Source organism: Pleurodeles waltl, chromosome 9 (assembly GCF_031143425.1).
Source record: "Pleurodeles waltl isolate 20211129_DDA chromosome 9, aPleWal1.hap1.20221129, whole genome shotgun sequence".
Lineage (NCBI taxonomy): Eukaryota > Metazoa > Chordata > Amphibia > Caudata > Salamandridae > Pleurodeles > Pleurodeles waltl.
The window spans coordinates 69,294,140-69,320,025 of NC_090448.1; the positions used below are offsets into that span (position 1 = coordinate 69,294,140).

Genomic DNA, 25,886 nt, shown 5'->3' on the forward strand with positions numbered 1-25,886 from the left:
CCCCAGTAAATGTCTTAAAGTGCATGAAGACCAACATATTTTGTATTATGCTTCCTACTGAAGATTAGAAACAGGGTGCAAAATGTGTCAAACAGATTTCTCAGCTAAAGACATATACACCAGTCTAAAACATTAAGCATCCATAAACCTTCCTCCTTGTCATCTGGTCACTAATACGACTTTTTGTAAAGTTAACTGTTGCAGTGAGCATCCCTACAAACCCTAAACAGATTTTAAGCATTTTTTTTTTTTTTTATTCCATTTAGTTCAATGCAAGTACCCTACAAGGATGTGATGATCAACATTAAAAACAGAAAGGTGTCAAAACACAACAGTCAATTGTGCTGTGTCTTCTTTTTGAATACATAATGTATTACGAGCAGTACTTTTGTCCAGGACACATTCTACACCTCCAACGAGCCACAGGCATGCTCAGTGTCAGTGTTTTATTTCTGATCCTTTGCAGTAACTCTTCTACATTTCACAATTATAATTTATTTATTGTAGGATTGAGCAGGGTGCTAGGTAGAATGCCAATTTTCCAATGGAAAATCAAGGTGAGAAATTCAGATTCTGGGATCTGCAAACATTTTCAGAGTGTATTTTATTAGCAGGTATAGCGAGGCTGTTTATTATGCATTTGAAGATGACAGGAAATGAAGAGTTCTGAATTACTAAGTGCCATTTTATGCATTTAAGGGCATTGTAGGAGTATGGGGCATCTTGCCATGCTGTTTAACTGCACCCTACTCTTTAGAGCTCAGCTATGATGGAGAATGCAACAAAACTGGCTGAGTTAGTGGTCCTGGCCCATTTTATTGAAGGTGAGCCAGAGTGTTATGTACCTTGTTTGCAAAAAGCAAATTTTTCGGAGGTCAGAACTATGTTCCTAAGCGGAAATGGCTTCTCAAATCATTTAAAGTGCTATGAATAAGGCCCCATCTTCAGAGTTTTCTTAATTCTCTCAGCGTATCTCCCAAACAGCTCCAGTCCCAGCTTAACTAAAATCCATCAGTTCGGCACCTGATAACGATGTTGGATCTTTCTGGATGCTCTCGAAGAGTGTTGCCATTTCGGGGTTGGCACTAATGTAGGAGGTGAAGTCTGACATCCCAGGACTCTTCTCCACTTCTGGGATTGTAAGCAAAGCAGCCACAGTTCTCATTGCTGAGCGCTTGAGTTCATCCTGCTTTTCGAACTCCTGTTTCACTGATCCAGCTTTTACCTACAAATCAGGAAAACATGTAAGAAAACATAAAACAATGCATGTATCATTTGAATCCGCCTTCAGCTTCAAGTATTCATCCCTGGTCATCACGCTCTGTTCATCAAACCTTCATAAAGCTGCTGTTATGTGGACTTGTCTGTATTGGTTCATGTCGACAAAAATGAAATTTAAATATAGATGGCTTCTATTTTTAGGTCTTGCTTCCCAGCTACCACAATCTGTCTGGGTGCAAAAGACACTTTGTGGGTTTCCCAAAAACCTTAAGTGAGCTTACAGTCTGCCCATTATGTACCACTGATTGACTTTATTGAGACTGTCATTTGTTTTTCTTTTTACTTCTTATCTGATCGCTTGCCTTCCTCTTCTTGTTTGTCCCTCTCCTGGAGCATACCATATTTACTATCCTTTTGATCGGCTGACTTGTATCCACTACTCACTTTCAGGGAACCAGTTTTCTTTTTGGTTAGGTAATCCAAGAGAGTGCATGTGTTTTCCAGCTCTCCCCTTATCTGCTTCTTATCCCCACAAAAAACCCGCCACACTTGCACTCTGTGTTGGTCTCCCCTTTGTGTGCTGCTCTCGTGTGCTTCTGCTCCACCAAACTTCATACCCCCGCACTCTGAGTTGCTCACTCCTTTGTGTGCTTCTCACTGCCAGTGTTGTTCTCTACCTCGATTGTTGCTTTTTTATCTCCTCCCCCACCCAGCTTTGTTGTTATTTTATCCCACTCCCATCTGTTTCTCCTCCCTCCCTCCTTTAACAAAAACAAAAAAGAAATTCTGGAGGGTACTGCAGCAAATTGTTGCTGGCACCTCCATCTTCCAAAAAGCAATTTTATGCTACTACATTTGTTTTTAAATATACAGATCTATTTTTGGATTAGTACATAAAAGAAACAGTACCTGCATCCTTTCATTGGTGTGTGCATGTGGTGATGCATGTGCACGTTTGCTTGATGGTGAATGCACACTTCATCAGGCATGTCCCCACCTACTTCATCATAGCTTTTCTTTTGGCCGATACTTCAAAGTGTGACCTATTGGCTTTGCAGTGCAAGTTTTATTTGGGGTTTTTGAGGAGCGCTACAGATCACAATCTGGTAGCCTCAGAATGCTTTGGCTCAAATATATCAGCCTGGCATACTATAAACAGTTTTATTTAACTGACAGCTAGAAGCATAAAACCTTGCATGCTGGAACTATATGCTTATGCCTTAATGAAGAGTCAACAGATGCCGGCATTGATCTGGGGAGATGGGTAGTAGCTGATTTTAGACACCTAACTAGCAAGACTGGTTTTGAATGGACAGAGGCGACAACAGGCAAACCACACGTCTGCCTGAAAAGTTACGTTTTAGCAACATTCTGAGAAACCTGTTTCCTGTCTTAGTTGCAGCAGGATAGAGTTCCACAAAGATAATCTATGTGCATAAAGCAATTTTCCTCCAGCCCTCTTGTTGCAGAATGGCCAACAGCAAAGAAAGCTGTGATCTGTAGATCCTAATCTTCATGATGGTAGATAAAGGATGAAAAACCTAGCCATACTAATCCTCTGCTTGGCCATGTAGCCCTTTATGGAACTGACAGGAATCTTTTACTGGCAGCCAATGGAGGATCTTTAGAACCGACATAATATGGTCATAATGCTTCAGGATACGAGGGGCCAGCGGCCTGATTGTGTGCTGGTTGATTTGTAGGGATGAAGGTTCTTGCACAAAAAAAAAGCAGTACTACCTAACCCCTTTTTCACTTTTCTTGACCTGTCCTCTGTTTCTCACTGAACATGAAGGCATGCCAGTCCATTGAGGGTGTTGTACGTTTTGCTACTCAAAACTATGCTGGTCAGAAGGCACACCACAGTGCACCCCCACATGGAATGAGTTCTCCTACCATGCTGCAGAAAAAGTGACCATTCTTGGCATAAGGAAGAGTGCCCATCTTCCCCTTGTGGATTTTTTTTAAGTCTCCACTAACTGGGTTTATCAACTTTCCCTCTTGATAGATATGGTACGTGTAGGAAGCTGGCTATCTATGTAGTGCACTAATATATGGAGGCACTATGCATATATTCAACACAACCCTTACTGGTTTACAGGGTTAAAAATTACAATCCCAAAAGCTCTCTTTTTTGGTAGTATGGGTGAGCAGTTAGGGTTATCAGGAGGTAGTGCTAAGCATATGTCATACTCACAGGGTCAATAAATGAGACATACACTCGAGAAGGGGCTTGAGACCAATTGTTAGAAAAATAGTTACTTTGTCTGATATTATGTTTCAACACCAGAATACTGTTGCAAGAATAAATACTGATGCAGTTGGAAGAGAACAAGCAAAATACTTGAAGTGTCTTTAAGGCAGTAATGCAAACCTATGGAGAAAAGCACATGTATTTTATACAGGCATTCAACAGTGACTTACAGGACCAGTCTTCAGGAGTTAAGTTAAGGGCGGTGCACTGTCCAAGGAAGCACCAACAGGTCACCTTTGGGAGCACTGGGACGTTGGGTGCCGCTTGGGCTTTCCATGGGAAACGGTCCTGGGGAAAAGAACTTGCAGGTGAGGACTGGGGGGCCAGTTCGACTGAACCAACAGGGGGCTAAAGTCTTGTGATGCTCGGAGACGTGGGGACACCATTTGTCCTCTTCTCCTTGGTTCGGGAAGGCCAGGTGCAGAGGTGTCCTGAGGCATCGGGTCTTTGGTACCAGAGGCGGTGGCAGTAGAAGGGTCCTGCACAAAGAGGCTGCAGGTGGTGTCGGAGAATCCAGAGCTGAGGAACTCAAGGGGGGGGGGGGAAACTGTGCCCTGGAGACACTCGATTCATAAACTATTTAACAAATGTGTGCCCCCTCTGGCCCATGTTGTGAGATCCTGCTGAGTGGAGATTGTGTCATATGCCAAAGACACTCAGTTGCTTATTACCTCTGGACCAGAGCCAAACCAGACGCAACAGAGATTCAAACATTGTATGAGAAAAATTACTAACTGGATGACTTTGATTTGTCTCCAACTAAACAGCAACCATTCCGAGAACGCACTGTTCAGGAAAGCATGGGAGCTGTGGTCACCAGATGGGACCCCTCCAATCTCTGTCCTGCTCCATTTAGGTAGTGAAGAACTTATCAGTAAAAACTGACCGGGAGTTATCTGAGAGAGCAGGTCAACACAACATGTGGCATATGTTTTGCCACAATGAAGTTGCTAAAAAAAAGATTTCCCTTTGGCTGCCTTCCACCTCCAGGAAAATGCTAGTCCAGGCGCTGATTCTAAATTGCCTGGATTATGGCAATACATTGTTGGCGGCCGGTACTACTTTGATGGTAGCCAAACTGCAGGTAGTGCAAAATACCGCCACCAGATTAATATTCAACATGCCAGCTCAGTCACCCTCAGCTCCTATCCTTAAAACTATGCACTGGTTGGCAATAAAAAAAGTGCAATCTTTAAACTATGTGGCCTAATCCACAAGACCTGGTATCAGGCCCAGCCTATGCACTTGCAATAAAAATTGAAGATCTATAGACCCACTAGACAGCTAAGATCTTCCAATAAAGCTTTGCTACAGATCCCCTATATACGTACCGTTAAATTTGGGGATATGGCTTTTTCCTGTCTATCTCTGTTTCATTGGAATGCCCCCCCTTTGCATATCGTTCCTGTCTCAATTTCAACAATTTAAAAACACTGCTGAAAACATGGTTGCTCTGGAGTTTCTCTTCCTCGTCAATTACAGCGCCGCACAGAGATATCCCTACGGGGATGAGTCATGTGCAATATTAAGTATACAGAACATTGAACTAGAGGGCCTGGGGACCACACTGCTGCCGTTAGCCCACTTCAACTTGGGCTACGGGGCATGGGTGCAGTGGTGCTGGCTGGTTTTAGGCGATCCGGAGTCCTCAAGGTTCTTCTTGGGTGCCTGCAGAGTGCAGGGAAGTAGCTTCACTATCCCACGGGAGATCATGGTGCTTTTTAGAAGTGCAGGTGGTCAACCCAGGCTTCTGGAGGCAGAGGAGCTGCAGGACGAAACAACTTTGGCACAATTGTTGAGGACTGCAGGCAGGCTAGCAGAGTTGGTACCAAGTCAGTAGCTGCTCCTCTGTTCTTACTTTTCGTGGCTCTTCAGTATCCTCCTTATTACAGAGAATCTGTTTTCTTGTGTCGGGAGCCAGTCAAAATACTGAATTTAGGGGTGTGTAGGGTAGGAGCCAAAAGGCCATATACCCTTGTGGGCCTACGCCCCCTATATGACCACTTTCTGTGGGGAGTGGGCTTATTCCTATCTCAGAAGGCCTAGTTCCAAACAAAAACAAGATGAAGGAACCCTTCCTTGGGTGTCCACCTATGGTACTTACCTTAGGGGTGTGGTTAGCCCAGAGGTGGTACACGCCTACTGACTAGCTAATTTTACCGCCTGTCCTCATGCCAAACAGGCCTCAGAGCAGAGGGTGGCTACACCCAGTTCTGGGGAAGCGGGAAAAGGCGGCAGGGCCTTTGAAGCCCTTGGTCTTGGTATCCAGATCTGCTAGCCATCCTGCTGAAATCGGTGACAACACCCCTCTCTGGAGAAGGCTTTGTTTCTGACCTCAGAGAGAGCGGACTCACCTCCAGGGGGACAGAAACCTGTCTGGTTGTGGCAGGCTGGTTGGGACTAGTCAGTCAACGCACCCAGACCAGTGGGGTTCAAGGGGCATCTGTAAGATGCCCTCTGGGTGCAAGTCATCATAAACCCAAGGCTAGCATCAGCCTGGATTTATTAAGATGAGGTGTTTGATACCAAACACCATAAGGTTCAGTGAAGCCATTATGTGAATGGGTCACTTGTGGGGGACAAGTGTCCAGCACATACCTTAAAATGGCTTCTCTGTTCACTTGAGATGCTCAGCAATGAGCCTGGACATTACAGAGGCATACCTGGCCGTGCAACTATGTCTACACATCAAATATAATGCATCCTGCCTCAGGGCTCCCAGGCCTGATGTAGGGGTGACTTCCATATATTTAGATGCAGTGCTAGTACAATGGCACACAATGGGTGTGCCATGTCGTGTTTACCCCTGGCTCGCACCAGGACACGCAGACTCCAGGGGCAGCTGTGCGTATCTCGTTTTTAGGGGGTGACACAATATGTGCTGCAGCCTTTAGGGACCCTCTCCTCTACTCAGGCCCAAACTGTCAGGCCAGGTTCTTCCTAGACTGGAAACAAGCATTCTGGGACCGATTTCGGGGTATCACCCCTCATCAGCCAGGCTAGCTTGAATCCAGTGGCACAGTGAGCAAGGGACCCATGTCTGGGCATACCCTTGCCACTTAAGGCGCACATAGCAACACAACATGATGATGGACAGTGTGCTGAAACCTTTACAAACAATCACCCCCAGTCACAGATCTGGGTTAAATCCATCATTCTTTTTCTTATAGTGCACCCCAGGTTGGACCCAGCCAAATGCAAATCAGTCTTGACCCTACTCCCGATGGGAACAGTCCAGCCCACGCTGCTATACTTTGAATTTAGGCCAAAACTATACATTTCAAATTCAATGTCGTTTTCCATTGTGCTTCTGTGAAGAAAATCAGTGCCTGTCCCTCCCTTTTTTTAAATTCCAGTTTAAATGATCTAAAATCCTCTGCGTTTTAAAACACAGTAGTGCACAACTGTTTCATTTGCAGAGACTTGAAACTGTCTTGTCTGGTCCTGGTTCTTCTACTTTAACCCTTGGTCTACTTCCCCTTCTAGTTCACTCAAGGGTATTAATGCCTGCATGCTTTCTGGTATTTGACATTCTTCATTCCTCACCAATGCACCAATCTGCCACTCGGCCCTTGCCAGTGCAGAAGAAGCCAACCATCTGACCTCCACGATCTTCAGGTTTGCCAGGTCAGTTTCAGACTCCAGCTCGGCTTCCCAACTCTTCTGGAGGTGTGATGTGTCTCAAGCCCCTGCTGAGGTCAGAGTGTCTGAGTCAAGGTTTCTGTGGCACAATGCAGGCCACTGCTTCCAGTACAGCAACACTTGAAAGTCTGAGTTTATAGAATACAACTTTATATCTCAATATATTATCTTCCTTATACATGTATACCCTTCTATGTAGTTATGTATCTGTACATTTATTATTTTATTCCCATTGTAGAAGCAAAGAAAAACCTGACTGTCTCCAATGCACTACTCAATGTTATGTATCTCTGTATTTATTACTTCACTCCTACTTTAGAAGGAGAAAAAAAAACGTAGCCTCCAATGCACTACTCTATGTCTCATCCTATATCTCTCAATATATCCTCTACGCTGACTCATTCCAGACCTCATTCTACTACTATGGTCTCCCACACAACCCTTTCTAGACTCTTCCCTCCTTGGCTCACCCCAAACCTCATTTACTACTATGATCTCCCAAACAACCCTTTCCAGATTCTAACCTCATGTATCCCTCCTTTGACTCATCCCAAACCTCATTTTACTACTATGATCTCCCTAACCCCGTTCTAAACTCTTCCTTCCTCAAACATTCAATCCAACTAACAAACTTGCATGTCCACCACACAACTCAACTCATATTTCCCTACACTAATCCACCACTAATTCACGTTCTGGATTAGCGTGCTACTCGCCGAAAAACACTTTGACGCCTCATCAGGGGTATAGATAGATATACATATAATTACCACTTTCTCACCGCTTCAGCTCCCATAGTCAGTCCGACCTGTAAGCTAAGTCTACATGAGTGTGACCCCGTAAGGAGCTCTCAATGCTTCACAACAGCAATTGTTATGAGCAAGGAAGTTTCCAAAAGGTACCTAATGAATCATCCCCGCAGAGAGTGCAGCTTTCGAAATGCTATTGATAACTTTCCATTATTTTTATTGATGTTTGCATTTTTATTGTTTTATATTACAGTTTAACAAATGATGTGATACTTTTGTTGGTGAATTTCTTTACAAATTCAGTACTCCTACAAAAATCTTATTTTTGCGGGATTGTATCCCTCATTTGGGAAATTTAAATGTAATATAACTACTGGAACACAATCATTAACCAACATACACTAACCACTTGTTTAAGAATTTGCGGGCCAATTTAACTTTTTTGCTCATATCTATTATCCAAGCTAACACCAGGTTCAATTCAACATTCAGATCACTTTCTCCTATCTCCAAAAGTATCCAGGATGCACCTAGACCTCCCACAGTATCCCTCAGTGAAATAGGTAAAACTGCCCTCCCAGTCCGGGGCAGCTTCCCTCATTGCTTAGGGGAATCTAATCCTCATACTCTTCACGGTGGGTCCCACTGCCGCAGTGACTGTAGGGAGCGCAGATTAGTCTCCATTGTGGCTGTGCTGAGCAATAAATACTCTGCATCATGACTATTGAGCAAGAAAGGGTCCCCATGGTGAAAGTGTTGATCTTTTGCAAGGTAACTTAGCTGTACTTTAAATGGTAGCATGTTCACGAGTTGACTATTTTGGGCCAAAGGATTTCTTTATGTTCTTGGACCCTTCATAGTCAGCGTTTGTAACTCTGCATGGTCACAGACTGACACTGCATGATTGCAGTCTGTTTCCCTTCATTGTCAGTGCCAGAGACTCTGCATGGTCAGTGTCTATGTTTATTCATGGTAAAAGTTGTTGGACCATGGGTGTTAGTAGTCTCATTCCTAGCACGTCTGCAGCCCCAGACCTTGAATGGCCACAGACCTGGAATCATCACAGCTCAAGTCCTGCAGATTTGGGGACTTACGATGGACATCTGGCAAAAAGCGCTGGATGTCTTGTCTATCCGATTTAATGTATACATTATAAACAGTATAGATGGGGCATAGGCAGCTGTTGGACAATAGCCAGCATCCACTAAAATCTAATTAAGGCCCTTGGATTTGCACTGTCACAGACTCTGATATGGCACCAGACTCGGAAACTCTGGGTTTGCATGCTTAAGTTTTCATGACAGTCTCTAGGTTGGACTCACTAAGGTAACACATTTTCAGTTAGCAGGATCTGAAGGTTTATTTTCACTAAGGATAGGTGCAGTCAATGGTGTATGTCAAAAAGTACTCAACATGTATATGTACTTATTTTTATTAATGGCAGTGAAATGACAACACATCCAGAATTTAAAACGTTATGGAAAGCGGGGAGAAAAAGGTAGGATACTGATGTTGCTGATTTGAATACACTGCAAAGGTATTGAGAGATGGATATTTATGTTTCAACGTGGCGAATGTGTTTGTTAATCCTGCCTCCTTTCCCTTTAAAAAATGTATTCCTTGGTGTAAGGAAATGTCTCCTTGGCATGGTTACCCCCTGACTTCTTGCCTTTTGATGATGCCAAGTTATGACTGAAAGTGTGCTGGGACCCTGCAGACCAGGCCCCAGCACCAGTGTTCTTTCCCTAAACTGTACCTTTGCTTCCACAATTGGCACAGCCCTGGCACTCAGATAAGTCTCTTGTAAATGGTACCCCTGGTACCAAGGGCCCTGATGCCAGGGAAGTTCTCTAAGGGCTGCAGCATGTCTTATGCCACCCTGGGGACCCCTCACTCAGCACATGCACACTGCCTCACAGCTTGTGTGTGCTGGTGGGGAGAAAATGACTAAGTCGACATGGCACTCCCGTCAGAGTGCCATGGCAACCTCACACTACCTGTGGCATAGGTAAGTCACCCGTCTAGCAGGCCTTACAGCCCTAAGGCAGGGTGCACTATACCATAGGTGAGGGCATATGTGCATGAGCACTATGCCCCTACAGTGTCTAAGCAAAACCTTAGACATTGTAAGTGCAGGGTAGCCATAAGAGTATATGGTCTGGGAGTTTGTCAAACACAAACTCCACAGTTCCATAATGGCTACACTACAATCAGTGAAGTTTAGTATCAAACGTCTCAGCACAATAAATGCACACTGATGCCATTGTGGAATTTTTTGTAAAATGCACCAAGAGGGCATCTTAGAGATGCCCCCTGAATACCAATCAGACTTCTAGTGTTAGGCTGACCAGTTTCTGCCAGCCTGCCACAACCAGACGAGTTGCTGGCCACATGGGGAGAGTGCCTTTGTCCCTCTGTGGCCAGGAACAAAGCCTGTACTGGGTGGAGGTGCTTCTCACCTCCCCCTGCAGGAACTGTAACACCTGGCGGTGAGCCTCAAAGGCTCACCCCTTCTTGTTACAGCACCACAGGGTATCCCAGCTAGTGGAGATGCCCGCCCCTCCGGCCACTGCCCCCACTTTTAGCGGCAAGGCTGCAGGAGATAATGAGAAAAACAAGGAGGAGTCACCCACCAGTCAGGACAGCCCCTAAGGTGCCCTGAGCTGAGGTGACCCTGCCTTTAGAGCTCCTCCATCTTAAGTTTGGAGGATTCCCCCAATAGGATTAGGGATGTGCCCCCCTCCCCTCAGGGAGGAGACACAAAGAGGGTGTAGCCACCCTCCAGGACGGTAGCCACTGGCTACTGCCCCCAGACCTAAACACACCCCTACATTTACTATTTAGGGGCACCCAAGAACCCAGGAAGGCAGATTCCTGTAACCTGAAACAAGAAGAAGGACTTCTGACCTGAAAGCCCTGCAGAGACGACGGAAGACAACAACTGCTTTGGCCCCAGCCCTACTGGCCTGTCTCCTGACTCGAATAACTGCAACAGCAACGCTGCCAACAGGGACCAGCGACCTCTGAAGCCTCAGAGGACTGCCCCGAACCTAAGGACCAAGAAACTCCAGCGAACAGCGGCTCTGCTCAACAACAAACAACAACTTTGCAACTTTCTTGCAACTTCTATAGACTTCACTCTTCCCGCCGGAAGCGTGACCCTCTGCACCCGACGCCCCCGGCTCGAGCTCCAGAGAACCAACACCACAGGGAGGACTCCCAGGTGACTGTGACCTCGTGAGTAGCCAGAGATGACCCCACCCCGATCCCCCCCACAGCGACGCAGTCAGAGAGAATCCAGAGGCTCCCCCTGACCGCGACTGCCTATAAGAAGGGACCAGACGCCTGGACCAAGCACTGCACCCGCAGCCCCCAAGACCAGAAGGAACCGAACCTCAGTGCAGGAGTGACCCCCAGGCGACCCTCTGCCTAGCCCAGTTGGTGGCTGGTCTGAGAAGCCCCCCTGTGCCCTGCCTGCACCGCTAGAGTGACCCTCGGGTCCCTCCACTGAATCCTATACAAAACCCGATGTCTGCTGTGCACACTGCACCCGGCCGCCCCTGTGCCGCTGAGGATGTGTTTTGTGTGCCTACTTGTGTCCCCGCCAGTGCTCTACAAAACCCCCCTGATCTCCTCTTCGAAGACGCAGGCACTTACTTGTAGGCAGACTGGAACCGGAGCACCCCTGTTCCCCATAGGCACCTATGTGTTTTGGGCACCTCTCTGACCTCTGCACCTGACCGGCCCTGGTTGCCTTGAACCCCCAACGGTGGGCTGCCTATGCCCAGGAACTGAGACTTACCTGACAGACTAACCATTACTTACCTCCCCCAGGAACTGTTGATTTTTGCACTGTAGCTTATTGCCATTTTAACAAAAACTGTATGTTATTGCTCTAATTTAAAGTTCTTAATTTGCCTGTGTGGAGTACTTTGAATGTTATGTATTAACTTCAAATCTTGAACTTGTGGTTCTAAAAATAAATTAAGAAAATATATTTTTCTATATAAAACCTATTGGCCTGGAGTTAAAGTCTTTGAGTGTGTGTTCCTCATTTATTGCCTGTGTGTGTACAACAAATGCTTAACATTGCCCTCTGATAAGCCTACTGCTCGACCACACTACCACAAAATAGAGCATAAGAATTATCTAATTTTGCCACTATCTTACCTCTAAGAGGAACCCTTGGACTCTGTGCACACTATCTCTTACTTTGAGATAGTATATACAGAGCCAACTTCCTACACTTGGCACCTATATGTTGAGTGTTTTATTTGGATTGCATGACAGGCTAAGAAAAAATACAAGTTTGCTCTCTGAAGACTTGTCTTGGTGGCAACTAAACCCAAGTTTGTGCTTTGATAAAATATACAGTTATTGGATTGAACTACACTTGGTCTGCCCAACCGCTGATGTGCAGTAAGTAGTCTGCATTTTTATTTATTTTAACAAGCTTGCCCTGAACAATTAATGATTTGCACTTAGCAATTTCAGTATGATTATTGGTCTGTGCTGTAAAGGCTCTTCTTGGTTACTGTACACAATACATACCTTTGATGTGCAGGTTGCCCTCAGAGGCTCAATCAGTCGGTCCAGTCTTTGCAGCACTGCATTTGGGCACAATGTAGATAACCGGGCCAGCATAATGAATGTCAGCATCTGTGTAAAAGAAGAAGTGACACTAAAGGCATTCTCGAGAATAACTACATCTGCAATACTCACAAAATCTATTTATTACAGTCCGAGTGAGCACATGTGCGGCTGAAGGATCGCCATTCCAATGCAAAGTGGTGTGCAAGACCTTTGTTATGTGTTGTATTTGAGGAGATCATATTAGCCACTGTCTACAAGAATTAATCTGAGAAAACAGAGCAGAGGCCTCAAATGCCTATCTGCAAAAAGCCTTGACGGCTACTACCACTCACATGCAACGATCCCTAATTAAATTAATTATGGTGTGTCACTGAATGGATGATACCTTTTAGCAACAGTAGACGGCAGTTAATCAATGATTTGCTTCACTGGCGGTATACATTGATTAAAAAAATCCTTTTTCACAATCTGTTCTACAATGGGGTTCAGTGGACAACAGGGCTCAGTGAGGGGCATATTGAAGGTTGAAGAACTGAAGGGTCACACACCCCAAAGATTCATGCATTTACACTTATGTGTTCTTTCAATAATAAATAATTCTGTCATTCAATTTTATGATGCAATTTTACTATCTGCATATAAAGTTTTTTCAAGGTTGATGAAATAAAGCTGCGCTTGGAAATGACAGATACATGAGGCTACTATGTAGACCCGCAAGGGTATTCAGGTGCTTGCAAGTGGGTAGGCAGGGGCTTGCCGCGTGTTAGTTGAAGAGACAGATAATCAGCTTCTTGCAGAATTCGAGGAGTGACGTAGAGGACCTTATGTAGTGGGGAAGGTTGTGCCAAGCTTTAGGGGCTATGTGTAAGAAGGCGCAACCTCCTGCTCGGTTTCTGTGTATATGAGGGCTGTGTGCAAGCAAGGAACTGGCTGATCTGAGGTGCTTGGATGACTGGTAGAAGTGAATGCGTGCAATGAGGTAAGCGGGGCCTATGTTGTGTAGAGCCTTGTAGGTGTGAGTGAGAAGTCTGAAATGAGTGCTTTGGTGTATAGGGAACCAGTGGAGTTCCTTAAGGTGTGGATTGGTGTTGGTGTGTCTAAGGAGGTTGCAGACGAGTCTTGCTGCGGCGTTCTGGATGGTTTGGTTTCTGTTCAGAACCTGTTTGTTGACTCTGGCGTAGTGTTTGTTCCCGTAGTCAGGTCTGCTTGTTGTGAGGGCTTGTGTGACTATTTTCCTTGTGTTTTCCAGTAGCCACTTGAAGATTTTTCTCAGCCTCTTCAGCTGGTGGAAGCAGGTGAAGGTTAAGTAATTGCATTGACCTGCACGATAATGTCCACTTTTTCGTCTAGGATGATTTCCAGGTTTCTGGCATGTGTGGAAGGGGTTAGGGCAGGTCCACCAGCCACCAAGTGGAGTCCCATGAGGAGGTTTTATTTGTGAATATCACTACTTCGGTTGTCTATGTTGAGCTTGAGGCAGTTGGACCTCATCCACGTGGCTACTGCGGTCATGCAGGTGTTGAAGTTGGTCTTGGCGATGGGGGTCTTGCCTGGGAGAGTATGAGTTGGGAATCGTCTGTGTAGGAGAGGATATTGATGTTGGATCTGATGATGTCGGCCAGTGGTGTCATGTAGATGTTAAATAGGGTTGGGCTGAGAGTTTAGCCTTGTGGTACTCAACAGATGATTTTTTGGCTTTGGATGTGTAGAGGGTCATGCTTACTTTATCCTTTCTATGTTCTTCCCATGAGAAAGGGGCTCATCCATTTTAGGGCAGAAGCTTGGACGCTGCCTCATGGAGTCTTTTGATCATGGTGGAGTTGAAGACCGTGTCGAAAGCGGCTGAAAGGACAAGTAGGATGAGGGCCATTTTTCTCTTTGGTTGATGAGCAGCCTGGCGTCTACAGGAGCAATAAGTGAAGTTTCTGTGCTGTGGTTTGGTCGAAATCCAGAATATGCAGTGTCCAGAAATTGGTGTTGGGCTAGATGGTTGATCAGTTGTCTATATTTGGCCAGGGAGATTGGTCTGTAGTTTGCTAGTTTAGTGGGTCTGCCAAAGGTTTCTTAAGCTGGGCATTTACTGCAGCGTGTTTCCAGGTGTGTGGGAAGGTGGTGGTGGTGGAAATGAAGGTTTTCAGCATGTGGGTGAGTGTTTCGTCAATTGTGTGGGCACCATGTTGTAGATGTGATGCGGGCATGGGTCCTTGGGTGATCCAGAGTGGATGGTTTTCAAGAAACTTGTTTGTTCTGTGGTGATGGTCTTCCAGGCAGACAGGATGCTTCCGGTGTGGTGAGTTGGTAGGCTGGCGGCACAGGTCCTGCGATGAGGTGATGTTGTTAAAAAAGGCAGAGGGTGAGCTTAATTCTTTGACGATTGCAAAGATCTCCATGTTGCTGTTGAAGCTGTTGTTCATGCGTTCGGCTAGGGCTTTCTTCTTTGGTTTTTCCTATCTGGCTGTGGTATCATCTTTTGGCGGCCATGAAGGTGTCCTTACCAGTCTCTTTTTGGCTGGTTTTCTATTTCCTCTTAGATTATTTGCAGTGTTGTTTGGTTGCTCGGACTTCGTTGGAGGACTAGTTGGCCTGCTTTCTGGCTATTTTGTGGTGAGTGTGTTTGAAGAGTGCCAGGAAGCTAGCACAGTTGGATAACTAATTGCTGAGTTGGTCTGTGTCACCGTTTATGTCTCCGGTGAGGATGGGTCTGGCTTTGCATAGAGCGTGGGCCCAGTCTGCTTTTTTATGCTGCTGATCCAGCAGTGTCTTGTCCGGCCTGTGTCTGCGAGTGTCTTCAGGCAGGGAGTGATTATCTGGAGGTGGATGATGGAGTGGTCGGTCCAAGTGAGGGGTGTAGTGGCAGTGAACTTGATTCCGCTGAAGGTGGCGAAGACTGGGTCGAGGTTGCGTCTGGCGGCATGGGTGGGTTTGATAACATATTGGGTGAGTCCAGGGATGCCGAAGCTCTCGAGGAGTGCTAAGGAGCAGGATTTTGTCTGGTCTTCAAGGTGGAAGTTGAGGTGTCCAGAAGGATGTAGGCCTTGGAGTCAAGGGCAAGGGGGGATGGTGGTGAAATCCATAATGTCTTGGGCGAAGTTTGTTTGTGGTCCAGGTAGGCGGGCGGTAGGGTTCTGTTCAGGGTGAAGTTTGCGGTCATTTGGAGCTTAATGTGAAAGTGATCCATAGAGGGGATTGTGTTTTTGATAACTGTGATGCGGTTGAGAGATTCCTTAAAGATGATCGCAACCTCTCAGCCTGGTTTGTGTTCTTGTTCCTATTTCGCAATATTGTATCCTCCCGGGATTGCTGTGGCAATGTCTGGGAGCAACAAAGGGGTCAGCCAGTTTTCCGTCAGGAACAGGATGTCCAGGGTAGTGTTGCAAGGCTTGTCCCAGATCTCGGTGGCGTGTTTGTAGAGTGAGCGAGTGTTGAGTATCAAGAATGAGAGTGATTCTAGGGATGCTAGTTTGCTGGTCAGGTGGCATAAGAGTGATTCTGGGGGTGCTAGTTTGCTGGTTGGATGGCTTGGCGTGCTGTGGGAGGTCTGAGTAGTTGTAAGTAGTGCTTGCATTGTTGATCTGGTGTTGTATGTGAAGTGGCAGGCAGTGCATGAAAAGGCTCTGTGTGTGGTGGTGGCAGCAGTGGTGGAATGACAGGCAGGGTTGAGAGATCATAGGAGCAAGATAGAGTACTTCTGGAGAGCGGCTGGGCCAGGGTTCCTGAAGATGGGTGCAGTCCAGGCATGGACGGAAGCAGACGGGCTTGCCTTCAGTGTGCCAGGAGCACGTCTGTGCTGTGGACACAAATAGTTAGATCCTGGGAGGAGTGCTGGCAAGGGGGGGCAGGGCTTAGCAGTAGAGCAGGAGAGGAAGCGCAGCAGAAGCATGTGAGCAGGAGGGCTGAGGAGGGAGGGGGCGTGGGAGGCAGGAAGGGGAGAGTGCCACACAAGGTAAAAGGGTGGAAAGAAAGAGGAAAAGAAGAGGCACTAAGAAAGGCCCAAAAGTGAGAAAAAGAGGCACAAAGGGTGAAAAAGAGATCGAGTTGAGAGGCAAGAGGATCAAAAGAGGCACAAAGAGAGAAAGAAAGAGAGTAAACAAATGATTGAGTCGAGAGTCAGGAGGCTCAAAGAGGCACAAGAGGATCAAAAGAGGCACAAAGCGTGAAAGAGTCAAGACGTTCAAAGAGGCACTGGAGTCAAGAGGTTCAAAAGAGGCACAAAGTGTGAAAGAGAGAAGGAGAGAGAGTGAGAAGAGAGCGAGAGGAGCGTGGAGGATGAGGCGGGTGCCTTAAGGAGCGGGAGCCTGGTCTACAAGGGCCTTGACTGGTCCAGGTAAGTAATGGCCTAGGCAACAACTTAATTTCTGCTCTGCACTGAGGCCGCCATACAGTAGGTCCTGGGACAGGGGCGGAGCAGTGGGTGGGACTTGCTGGAGCATGGCAGAGGAAGCACAGAGAAGCAGAGAAAGGTGGGTGGGGGTTGCGGGAGGCGGGAAGGTGAGCATGGCATGCAAGGTAAAAGGGTGGAAAGGAAAAGAAGAGGCACCAAGAGAGGCACAGAAGAGTGAAAAACAGACACAAAAAGGGCAAAAAGAGGCACAAAAGGTAAAAAAGGCAAAAGAGTCAAGAAGCTCAAAGAGGCACAAAAGTCAAGAGACTCCAATGAGGCACAAATGGTGAAGGAGAGAGAGCATCAAGACGCTCAAAGAGCACAAGAGTCAAGAGGATCAACAGAGCCACAAAGAGTGAATGGGAGAGAGAGAATGCGAAGAGAGCGATAGAAGTGTTGATGACGATCTGGGTACTTCGAGGCACAGAAGCCAGGACTGCAATGGCCTTGACCAGTCTAAGGACTGGCCCAGGTAAGTCAAGTCCTGGGCACCAGCTTAATGGTGTCTGCTCCCTTGCATGTTATATATATTAAGAGAGGCAACAGTGAAAATGCTTAAAGGCTGATCATGGATTTTGTCATATAGATAACATGGTGCTACCGGAGGCCAAAACCCAATGCACAAGTGACCACCCTGGAAGCAACACATTGCGTCTAGTCTCATGCACAATCTGCAGAAAATCCCTTTTAGTAGGACTAACTTTTATTGTTATGTGTTATCTATTGATATTGCATTTTATACAAATGAAAAATTATGTGCAGTAATAGCAATAAGCATTATTTTCATGCTTATTAGCAGTTGTGCTTTCAGTTCTTTTTCAGCAGCGTGCCTGAATTATTTCTGATGTTAGTGCTTTTTCGGTGCAGCACTATCTTGATTTTATTATTTCTTCTGCTTATTCCAAACATTTACCGCTGGCATGCTTGTCATTTTCTGATAACCATCTTATAACATTTAAAAAGATATGATGATGCCTGCAGCCAGAGGGTTTGCTTGTTACCTTGGGACTGTTTTGTGATGCAGGAACTGAACTGAGGCAGTAAGATGAAACTAAGATGTAGACATCCAAGTTTTGTGATTGTGGACAGACAGATCATGTCAAATTGAACAGTAGAACTTGTGGTGCCTGGTCACCTAACCACACCATCAATGTTTGAATTTTTCAGGCTGTCAAATGTATTGTGCCAGAAGGCACACATCAAATAGTACCTTGTACAGTCTATCCACTGTACGGAGGTGATGCTTTGAGCTCAAATCCCTTTACAGCTTTAATGTTTAGAGCACTGAAAGTGATATATGGGAGTGTAATATCAAAGAAGGAGAGAAGGTTGCACGTAATGTATCAAAACCACTAAAGCTAGAGAACTTAGTTACAGGTCTGTACCTTTCTCTTCCCCAGCAGTGGGTTTTTCCTAGATTCACATGCTAGAATTAAGACAGACTTATGGGACCAGAAAAAAAATAGATGATGGTGAGAATGCGATTCACCTTAATGAAAAGGTTTCATATGCAACAGCTATGAACATATTTGTACGTAACGTTTTAATTCCATCCGATTATGTGATACATATTTTCATATATGAATAAAGCTCTTCCAAATGGAGTAACTGATTTGGAAAGCTGTCATCATAACAGCAATGTCAATTCTAGCTTGTGAATGTGATCAAGCGGAGAAGCCAAAATCTCCCAAGGTCAGTATTTAGTTCCCATGTTAAGGAAGAGGCCAAAACTGGTGGGAAAATTCTGAACAGAACTGTATGAACTGCATTAATGTTTGACACTGACTTGACAAAGATGGATAAGGCTTTAACAGTATCAGAGGTTTAAAAAAAAAACTGAGACAGAGCTGCCAAATGGACCCTGACCGAGGAATATTTGAGTCTTAATTCTGGCGAATGTGAAATGTTGGGGAAGAATTAGGTAAGGCTCCACCACCACTTGAACTCTTGATCCTCAATGGGCAAGGAGTCAGTTGGATTGTGGTGCAGCACTTGGTTAGTGCCCCGGCAAAGAGAAGCAAGTGCTCCTTGAGTATGAATGGTACTGTATTGAACATGCTCAGAAGACTGTGCACCAATACTGCACTGCCAATACTGAAGTGATGAGAACAATGGTTCAGCACTCTTCATTTGGCACATGGCTGTGTAATGAGATTGCTCAGTTGCCCATCCCTGCAGATAAAGGCAATAATTTTGATCCTGCGGACAGTGCAAATGATCTGTTCCACTATCAAAAAATAATATTTGACTCTCTGCTGTCCAGCTGCCGTTTGAGATAGACTCAGGAACTAGTACACATCTGAGACTGGCACGGCTAAATAGTCTATGAGAAGTACTTTCTTGCCCAAGTGAAGGGCAACATTTGAAGGACATCAAAGAAACGTCATGATTTTACTGGCTTCAGTATGGAAAAAAAAAAACAGGAGATTCACTCAATCAATCAATCAGAGTTTGTAAAGCGCAACTACTCGCCCGTAAGGGTCTCAGGGTGTTAAAGGAGTTTGTCCTCTGAGCTTCAGTCGAAGAGACAGTTTTTAAGGCCCTTCCTGAATTTGGGATGGTAACTGCCTGAGGTGCAGGGGCAGTGATTTCCAGCTCTTTTCTGCGAGGTAGGCAAAAGATCTCCCACCAGCCAAGGTTTTCCGTATGCGTGGTACGGTGGCTAGTGCTTTTTGAGCAGAGCGGAGAGGAGTAGAAAGTGATGCAGTTATTGAGGTAGGTGGGTCCTAGATCATGGAGGGCCTTCTAAGCGTGGACGAGGAGCTTGAAGTTAATTCTCTTCTTGATAAGGAGCCAGTTGAGGTCTCTTAGGTGATTGGAGATATCTTTGCAGCAGGGAATGTCCAGGATGAGTCTGGCAGAGGCGTTTCGGATGTGCAGTAATTCACTTAATCACATTACCCTCCAGTAGATTTCTTATCATACAAGAGTAATTATATATCCTTCCCCTCTTATTATTTGTTGAACTTGAGTGCTTGATTCTAGAGGGTATGACTTATTGTCATCTCAGCCTTCATGAAGACAATTTTACAATAATTCCATCAGCCAGGAAAGACTGTATCAATAAGCTGTAAAAAAACAAATGTCTTCGCTTTTGTCATTGGAACTTAGAGAAGAGTGCTAATTATCATACTTATACCATTGTCTTCAGTCTAAAGCCAGTGGCATAGATATGACTGTCTGTCTTTAATTTTAACAAATACTGGAACACAAGTGAAGTGATTTAAGACCAAAGGAGTGTTCCAAAGTATTCTCTATCCAAAATAGACAATGGGAGGTGTTCTCATAGCAAGTGCAGATGATGTGTTCTTCCTGATACCGGATGTCAGGCTGGGGAATCTTTCTATATGTTCAATTGAAGGGACAAGATAGTTGAATACGTAAATATTACTCCCCGTAGAAACTCCTGTTTCTAAGCCATATAGCACCTTCAATCATACAATCTTTTGATCATCTCCTTGTCCATTGCAGGACATAAAATAGTTTCCAGTGCAAGCTGGAGAAAAAGATCACTGAAAGGACAGGAGCACAGTCTCTGGTGTTTGTGCTTAGCCCTCCTTCTGTGTTAAGGCACCTTCTTTAGGAAATTAGCTTTTAAATACCTTTGGCTTTGGATATCTAAGTCTGACACTATGCACTACACTGACAATATTGCACTCTTGTTGCAGAACCTGGCATGATGTTAGCGTTGTTAAGCACTGGGAAAGTTTGCCCCTCTCCCTGATGGGGAAGGCCACACTATTCAAAATAGTGGTACTCTCTAGATTTCTCTATATCTTACACAATACTCCATATTGATTATATACCTGCTTTTTTCGTGAGGTTAATGCTCTTCTATGGACTCTTATGGCAGAGTGGTGCTCTAAAAATAGCACTCACTAACCTACAGCATTCTACTTATGAAGGAGGTATCGCCCTCCCTAACATAAAACGATATTATGAAGCAGCACATTTATCAGTCATTAACAACTGGGTCTTTGCATCGATGACAAGGTCATCATTTCAAATTGATAGGGAAATGGTGGGAGAGAAAGGTTCTCTATGGGGGCGAAACCTAGGGGAGATGCTCCACCGGACACAAGGTTATCAGTAGACCTGTGGTGATAGATGCATAGAGAGATGGGCTGGAAGGGGCGTCTGATCCCAGGAACCCCATTATGGCTCTGTACATGACTACAGGATCTCACAACACTGAAGGGATTTACGCAATGGGGTCTGAAAGGGATTAGTACGTTGGTGGATGTGTGTGACGCCAAAGGCATGGCACCATTTTCACATCTCCAAAAGGAATACCAAATGCAACCCTCTCAAATATTCAGATATCTACAACTACATCATGCCCTAACTAAGCATACTGCGGGAGGGAAAGAAACTATGGAGCCCTAGAATATAGGTTACTGGACGGCCCTCTGAAAAGGACAATTATTTCACATACTTATCAATCAATCAAAAAAACAATCAAAACATTTATAAAGCGCGCTACTCACCCGTGAGGGTCTCAAGGCGCTAGGGGAGGGGGGTTACTGCTGCTCGAAGAGACAGGTTTTAAGCTGCCTCCAGAATGCGAGGTGGTCCTGGGTGGTCCTGAGGTTGGCGGGGAGGGAGTTCCATGCCTTGGCTGCCAGGTAGGAGAAGGATTTCCCACCTGCCGTAGTGCGGTGGATGCGAGGGACGGCGGCGAGTGTGAGGTTGGCGGAGCGAAGTTGACGGGTGGGTGTGTAGAAACTGAGGCGGCGGTTGAGGTATTCGGGTCCCTTGTTGTGGAGGGCTTTGTGTGCGTGGGTGAGGAGCCGGAAGGTGATCCTTTTGTTGACTCATTAAACTCTTATGAGAAATATTCAGAAGGATTTAGGTGCACTATGTAATAAATGGCAGGCTGATATCAGTGAGATGTTGAGATGTTGGACGAAGACTAGATAGAGACCCTCCCTAAGTTGGTGTAAGTAAAACCTGTTATAAATTAATTAAATTAAAAATACTGTATAGTGTCTATTACACTAGGACACACCTACACATTATTGGGAAGATACCTGATTCTTCCTCTTTAAGACAATGTGGTCAACACAGGTCTTTCCTCCACACCCTGTGGGATTGCCTGGCACTGAAAGTCTTTTGGGAGAAGGAACATAATAGGCTGAAGGCGATCACGGGGGTTGAGATTGGCATGGCTGCTTCACTAGCTGTGTTAGGAATCTGGATTGACTCTGATGCCACTTCGTATCAATGAATACTAATTCATTTTGAGGTTTATCTTGGCAAAGAGGGAGAAAGCATGTAGATGGGGTTCTGCAGGGACACCGAAGCTCGAAGACTGGGAAAGATACATAGGTTTGTTACAGACAGGAGAAAGCAATTTGTAACAGTAGAGGATATCCCAAGAAATGTGATAACATTTGGAGAGGATGGATTTGTGATGACTGAATATTTGGAAGCCAGCGTACGTTCGGTTTGGAAGGGGAGGGGAGCTTTGGAGTGGAAAACTTTGGGCTTTGTGTATCTTTGTATATACTGTGGTTACAAATTATAAAATCAGTTTGAAAAAAAAAAAATGAGTTTGCACAGGACGGGATGTTAATACCATTAATAAACAACTAAAAAATGCACATGCTCCAGGCCTCAATCCAACTGCCCACAGCATTATTTAAACTGAATCCGAATTTCTGTGCCACAATAATGCTTACTAAGTTTCACTACATCACAGGATGTTGGTCTACTTCTCAAATTTTGACAAGCCACATACTGATAGCAATTCATTAACAAGCATTTACAATGCAACGGGTCTCGCGTTTGCTCATGTTAGAGCTGATCGCGTTGTAAACTCTTAACCCGACTTTTCACCTAACGGGCAAAAGTGCATTTATGTACATAACCCGAAAAAGTGAAATCAAGTATGTAAAGCGCTCGACTTCTGCCAAGCGAGATCGCGCTCGTAAATTAGAGAAAAACAAGTCCACGAGCCCAATGGAAAACAGCGAGCCTTGCATGTTTTCTGTACTTGGTCGCTGCGCTCGAGGAGGGCTAGCTACCGGAAAAGGCATGACATATGCGTGCCTTCGACTAATGAAAGCAAGCAGATTTTATTAGGGAAGCCCACGAACCAATAAAAAACACTGACGTGAAGTTGACAGGGCTCCGAGCCCTTTTCTAAATACAAAAGAGCCTCGCTGCATACGCATGCGCATGCAACGCAGGCTCGACCCTAAAAAAAGGGACCACCAAACAACTATCGATTTATCACACTGCTTTATGCTGAAAATAACTGTTTACTAAGGTAATCTGATGAGGATTAATAACTTGCCACTCACTGGTTACAGGTCTGGTGCAACAACAATGGAAGACATAATTACTTTAAGGATGTGTAAGGTTGAAGGCTGTAGTCTTGTGTTGACTACATTGCAACACTGCAACCTTTGAGTAGATAAGACTACACTATAAAATTGCAGGTTTTGGGGACTCATCTGCCTAGATTAATTCTCTGCAATCAAGAGAGATGAGTGAAGATCTAAATCAATCAGTTTGGGTCACAACCTCAGACAGTAACTCTGAATGGACTAAAACAAGTGTATATTTCAGCCCCTACACTTTTTAATTTACAAGTGGCTGATTGGTCATCACAAATGCAGTCCGTTAGATGCTTTCTGCAGAAGTTGAGGAAGCATATTATTATATGATAAAATGGGCAAGAGGGACATCAATTCATCTTATACCATAATGCTAAAATAGAAATTGCCACAATCTGGGAGGTATCTTAGCATGCTATTTACTGACACTCTGAACTAATTTGAAAGATGTGGCTATCAAAGTCAAGGGAACTGTAGCAGACCTGAAGATTTTTCAGTTTAAATTTGGCTGAGGTGCATAAGCGACATTATTTTAAGTTTAATTTTGTTTTTAAAGACCCTTTTTATTTTACAGTTGCTCAGCATACTCAGTTGACATTGTCATGGATGAATATACTGATACATTATGGAGAAGAAGACATCTCACTCACGCTTATGACTAGTAATTGATCAACACTGTGAAAGCACAGACATCTTCAATGAAAACTCGACCCTATGTGGGCTATCTTGAACATACTTTAAGCTCTGAAGTTCCTTCCCACCTCCTGTCCACCAACCTTCATTGTTCCCTGTACATAGTCCATAGATTCCAGATCTTTTTGTATTTCTGGGGGCATCCCCGACTTTTAGAAATCACCTGTTCAGCTCACTGGCACCTGTCCACGCCTCTTTCCCTGTCCTGGACAACTGGAGGTCAAATTCCACACCATGCCCTCGCAATGTTCCTTTTAGCCACCCCAGCCACCAGTATCAACTGGATTTTTTGGCACCTACGCCACATTTCCTCCCCCAGTTACATGCAGTATAAGCCACCTGGCATCCTGTGGTACCGCTAGACCAGTAGCCAGATTCATGATGTGCATTACCTCTTGCCAGTACTTCTGAATTATGTGACATTCCTATAGTATATGGAAAAAAGACCACACCATGCCACAGCCTCTAGCACACAAGTCAGTCACTGCGCCCCAAGCGGTGCAAAAGTGGCAGAGAGTAAAAAGATTGATGCAATATCCTGAGGTGGAAGCAAGCTCTTATTGGGACCTCCCTAGGGCTCTGAAGCACCTCCGCCCAATCATCATCCCTGAGTAACCCAATGTCACCCTCCCAGACTTCTCGCACTGAGCTCATAGGGTCAGGGGAGTTGTTCATCAATTTCCTGTATGTTAGGAAAATGGCTTTGTCCAGCAAGGGGTCTAGGAAGAGCCGGTCCTATAACAGAACCAACTCTGACAGTTGCTCTCCTTCCATCATATGACACCGCAGCACATGTCCGAACTGCAAATATCTGAATCGTTCCGATTCCCTCATATCAAAGTCTCTCTTAAGATCGTCAAAGGAAACCAATGCTCTCCCTCTCCAAACATACCTAAGGTGTTCAATGCCTATTAGGCTCCATTTATAAAACTCTCTAAAGTTTCCCACCTCCTGCAGTTGATTGCTGTTCTAAAGGGGAGTCATGTCTGTGAACCTGCCCTCCCAATCCAGGAATTTCCATGCCGTTACTACTGTTTGCGTGTGAATCGGGAGTTTGCGCTCTCGTCTTCTATCATATAGGAATGACGGACAGCCTTGGGTCCCCATAGCCTCCCTGTTGACTCGATAGGCAGGGTCTCTGACATCCACGAAAAACCAGTCGTTGATCATGATCAGTTGCAACGCCCATTAGTAAGCACAAACATCAGGGACCGCCAATCCACCCTAAAATACTCCACGTTGGAGCTTGACCAGAGAAATGCGGGAGCTGCCCCCGTCCCACAGGAGTCTGCACGGCTCAATGTTGACTATAGGGAAGAAGTCCGCTGGCACTCTATATGAGAAGTTCAGCAGGACATATAACAGGTGAGGGAGCAACATCATTTTAAAGAGTGCCGCTCACCCCATTAGACAACACGAAAGCGCTCGTCAGTCGGTGACATTGTTGCTGAGACGTTCCAGCTGGGGAATCAGATTTTTCTTCAGAAAACTCCTCAACGTTACGCGACATGTAGATGTCTACATACTGGACACCTTCACATACTACTGGGGCCACACATCTAGATGGAAAAGTTGGCTATACCCACGCCAGGGGGAAAGCAAGGGATTTGCTCCAGTTGATCGTCCAGAATGGTTCCAAAAGACCTGAAAAATGTGGAGCATTCGGTCTATTGTAACAAGGAGGCGCGTGACATACAGGAGAATGTCATTGGCGAATAAGGATATTCTTGCCTCCCAGCCTCCTCCTTCCTCGATTCCCCATATGAGGGGGTCCTATTGGACCTAAGTGGCCAATGGTTCTAATGCCACCTCAAAAATAATTCTGGATAGGGGGCAGCCCTGCCTCGAGCCCCCACAAAGGTTGAAGGGACGGGACAGCCCTCAATTCACTCTCACTCTCGTCCACGGTCCCTGGTACAGGAGCCTAATACAGCCACAGAACTGGGGGCCGAAGCCCTGCTTGTCCATGGCTGCAAACAGGTATGTCCTCTCGATGATGTTGAACGCCATTC

The 25,886-nt window shown here is 45.3% G+C and overlaps 1 protein-coding gene across 3 annotated transcripts in view; it reads right to left on the reverse strand.

Moving 5' to 3' along the window:
* Nucleotides 1-254: 254 nt before the first annotated feature.
* Nucleotides 255-25,886, reverse strand: part of LOC138258968 (cullin-associated NEDD8-dissociated protein 1-like) — a 191,451-nt gene continuing 165,819 nt past the window's right edge. Inside the window, exons 14-15 of one of the 3 annotated variants that reach the window (XM_069206323.1) lie at nucleotides 12,418-12,525; nucleotides 255-1,225 (exon numbers count right to left, since the gene is read on the reverse strand). In XM_069206323.1, coding sequence (XP_069062424.1) covers nucleotides 998-1,225; nucleotides 12,418-12,525 — 336 coding nt within the window. In that variant the 3' untranslated portion in view covers nucleotides 255-997. Of the gene's footprint in view, nucleotides 1,226-12,414; nucleotides 12,526-25,886 lie in introns of those variants that run through there. The other 2 variants (XM_069206321.1, XM_069206322.1) reach the window with 2 other exon arrangements.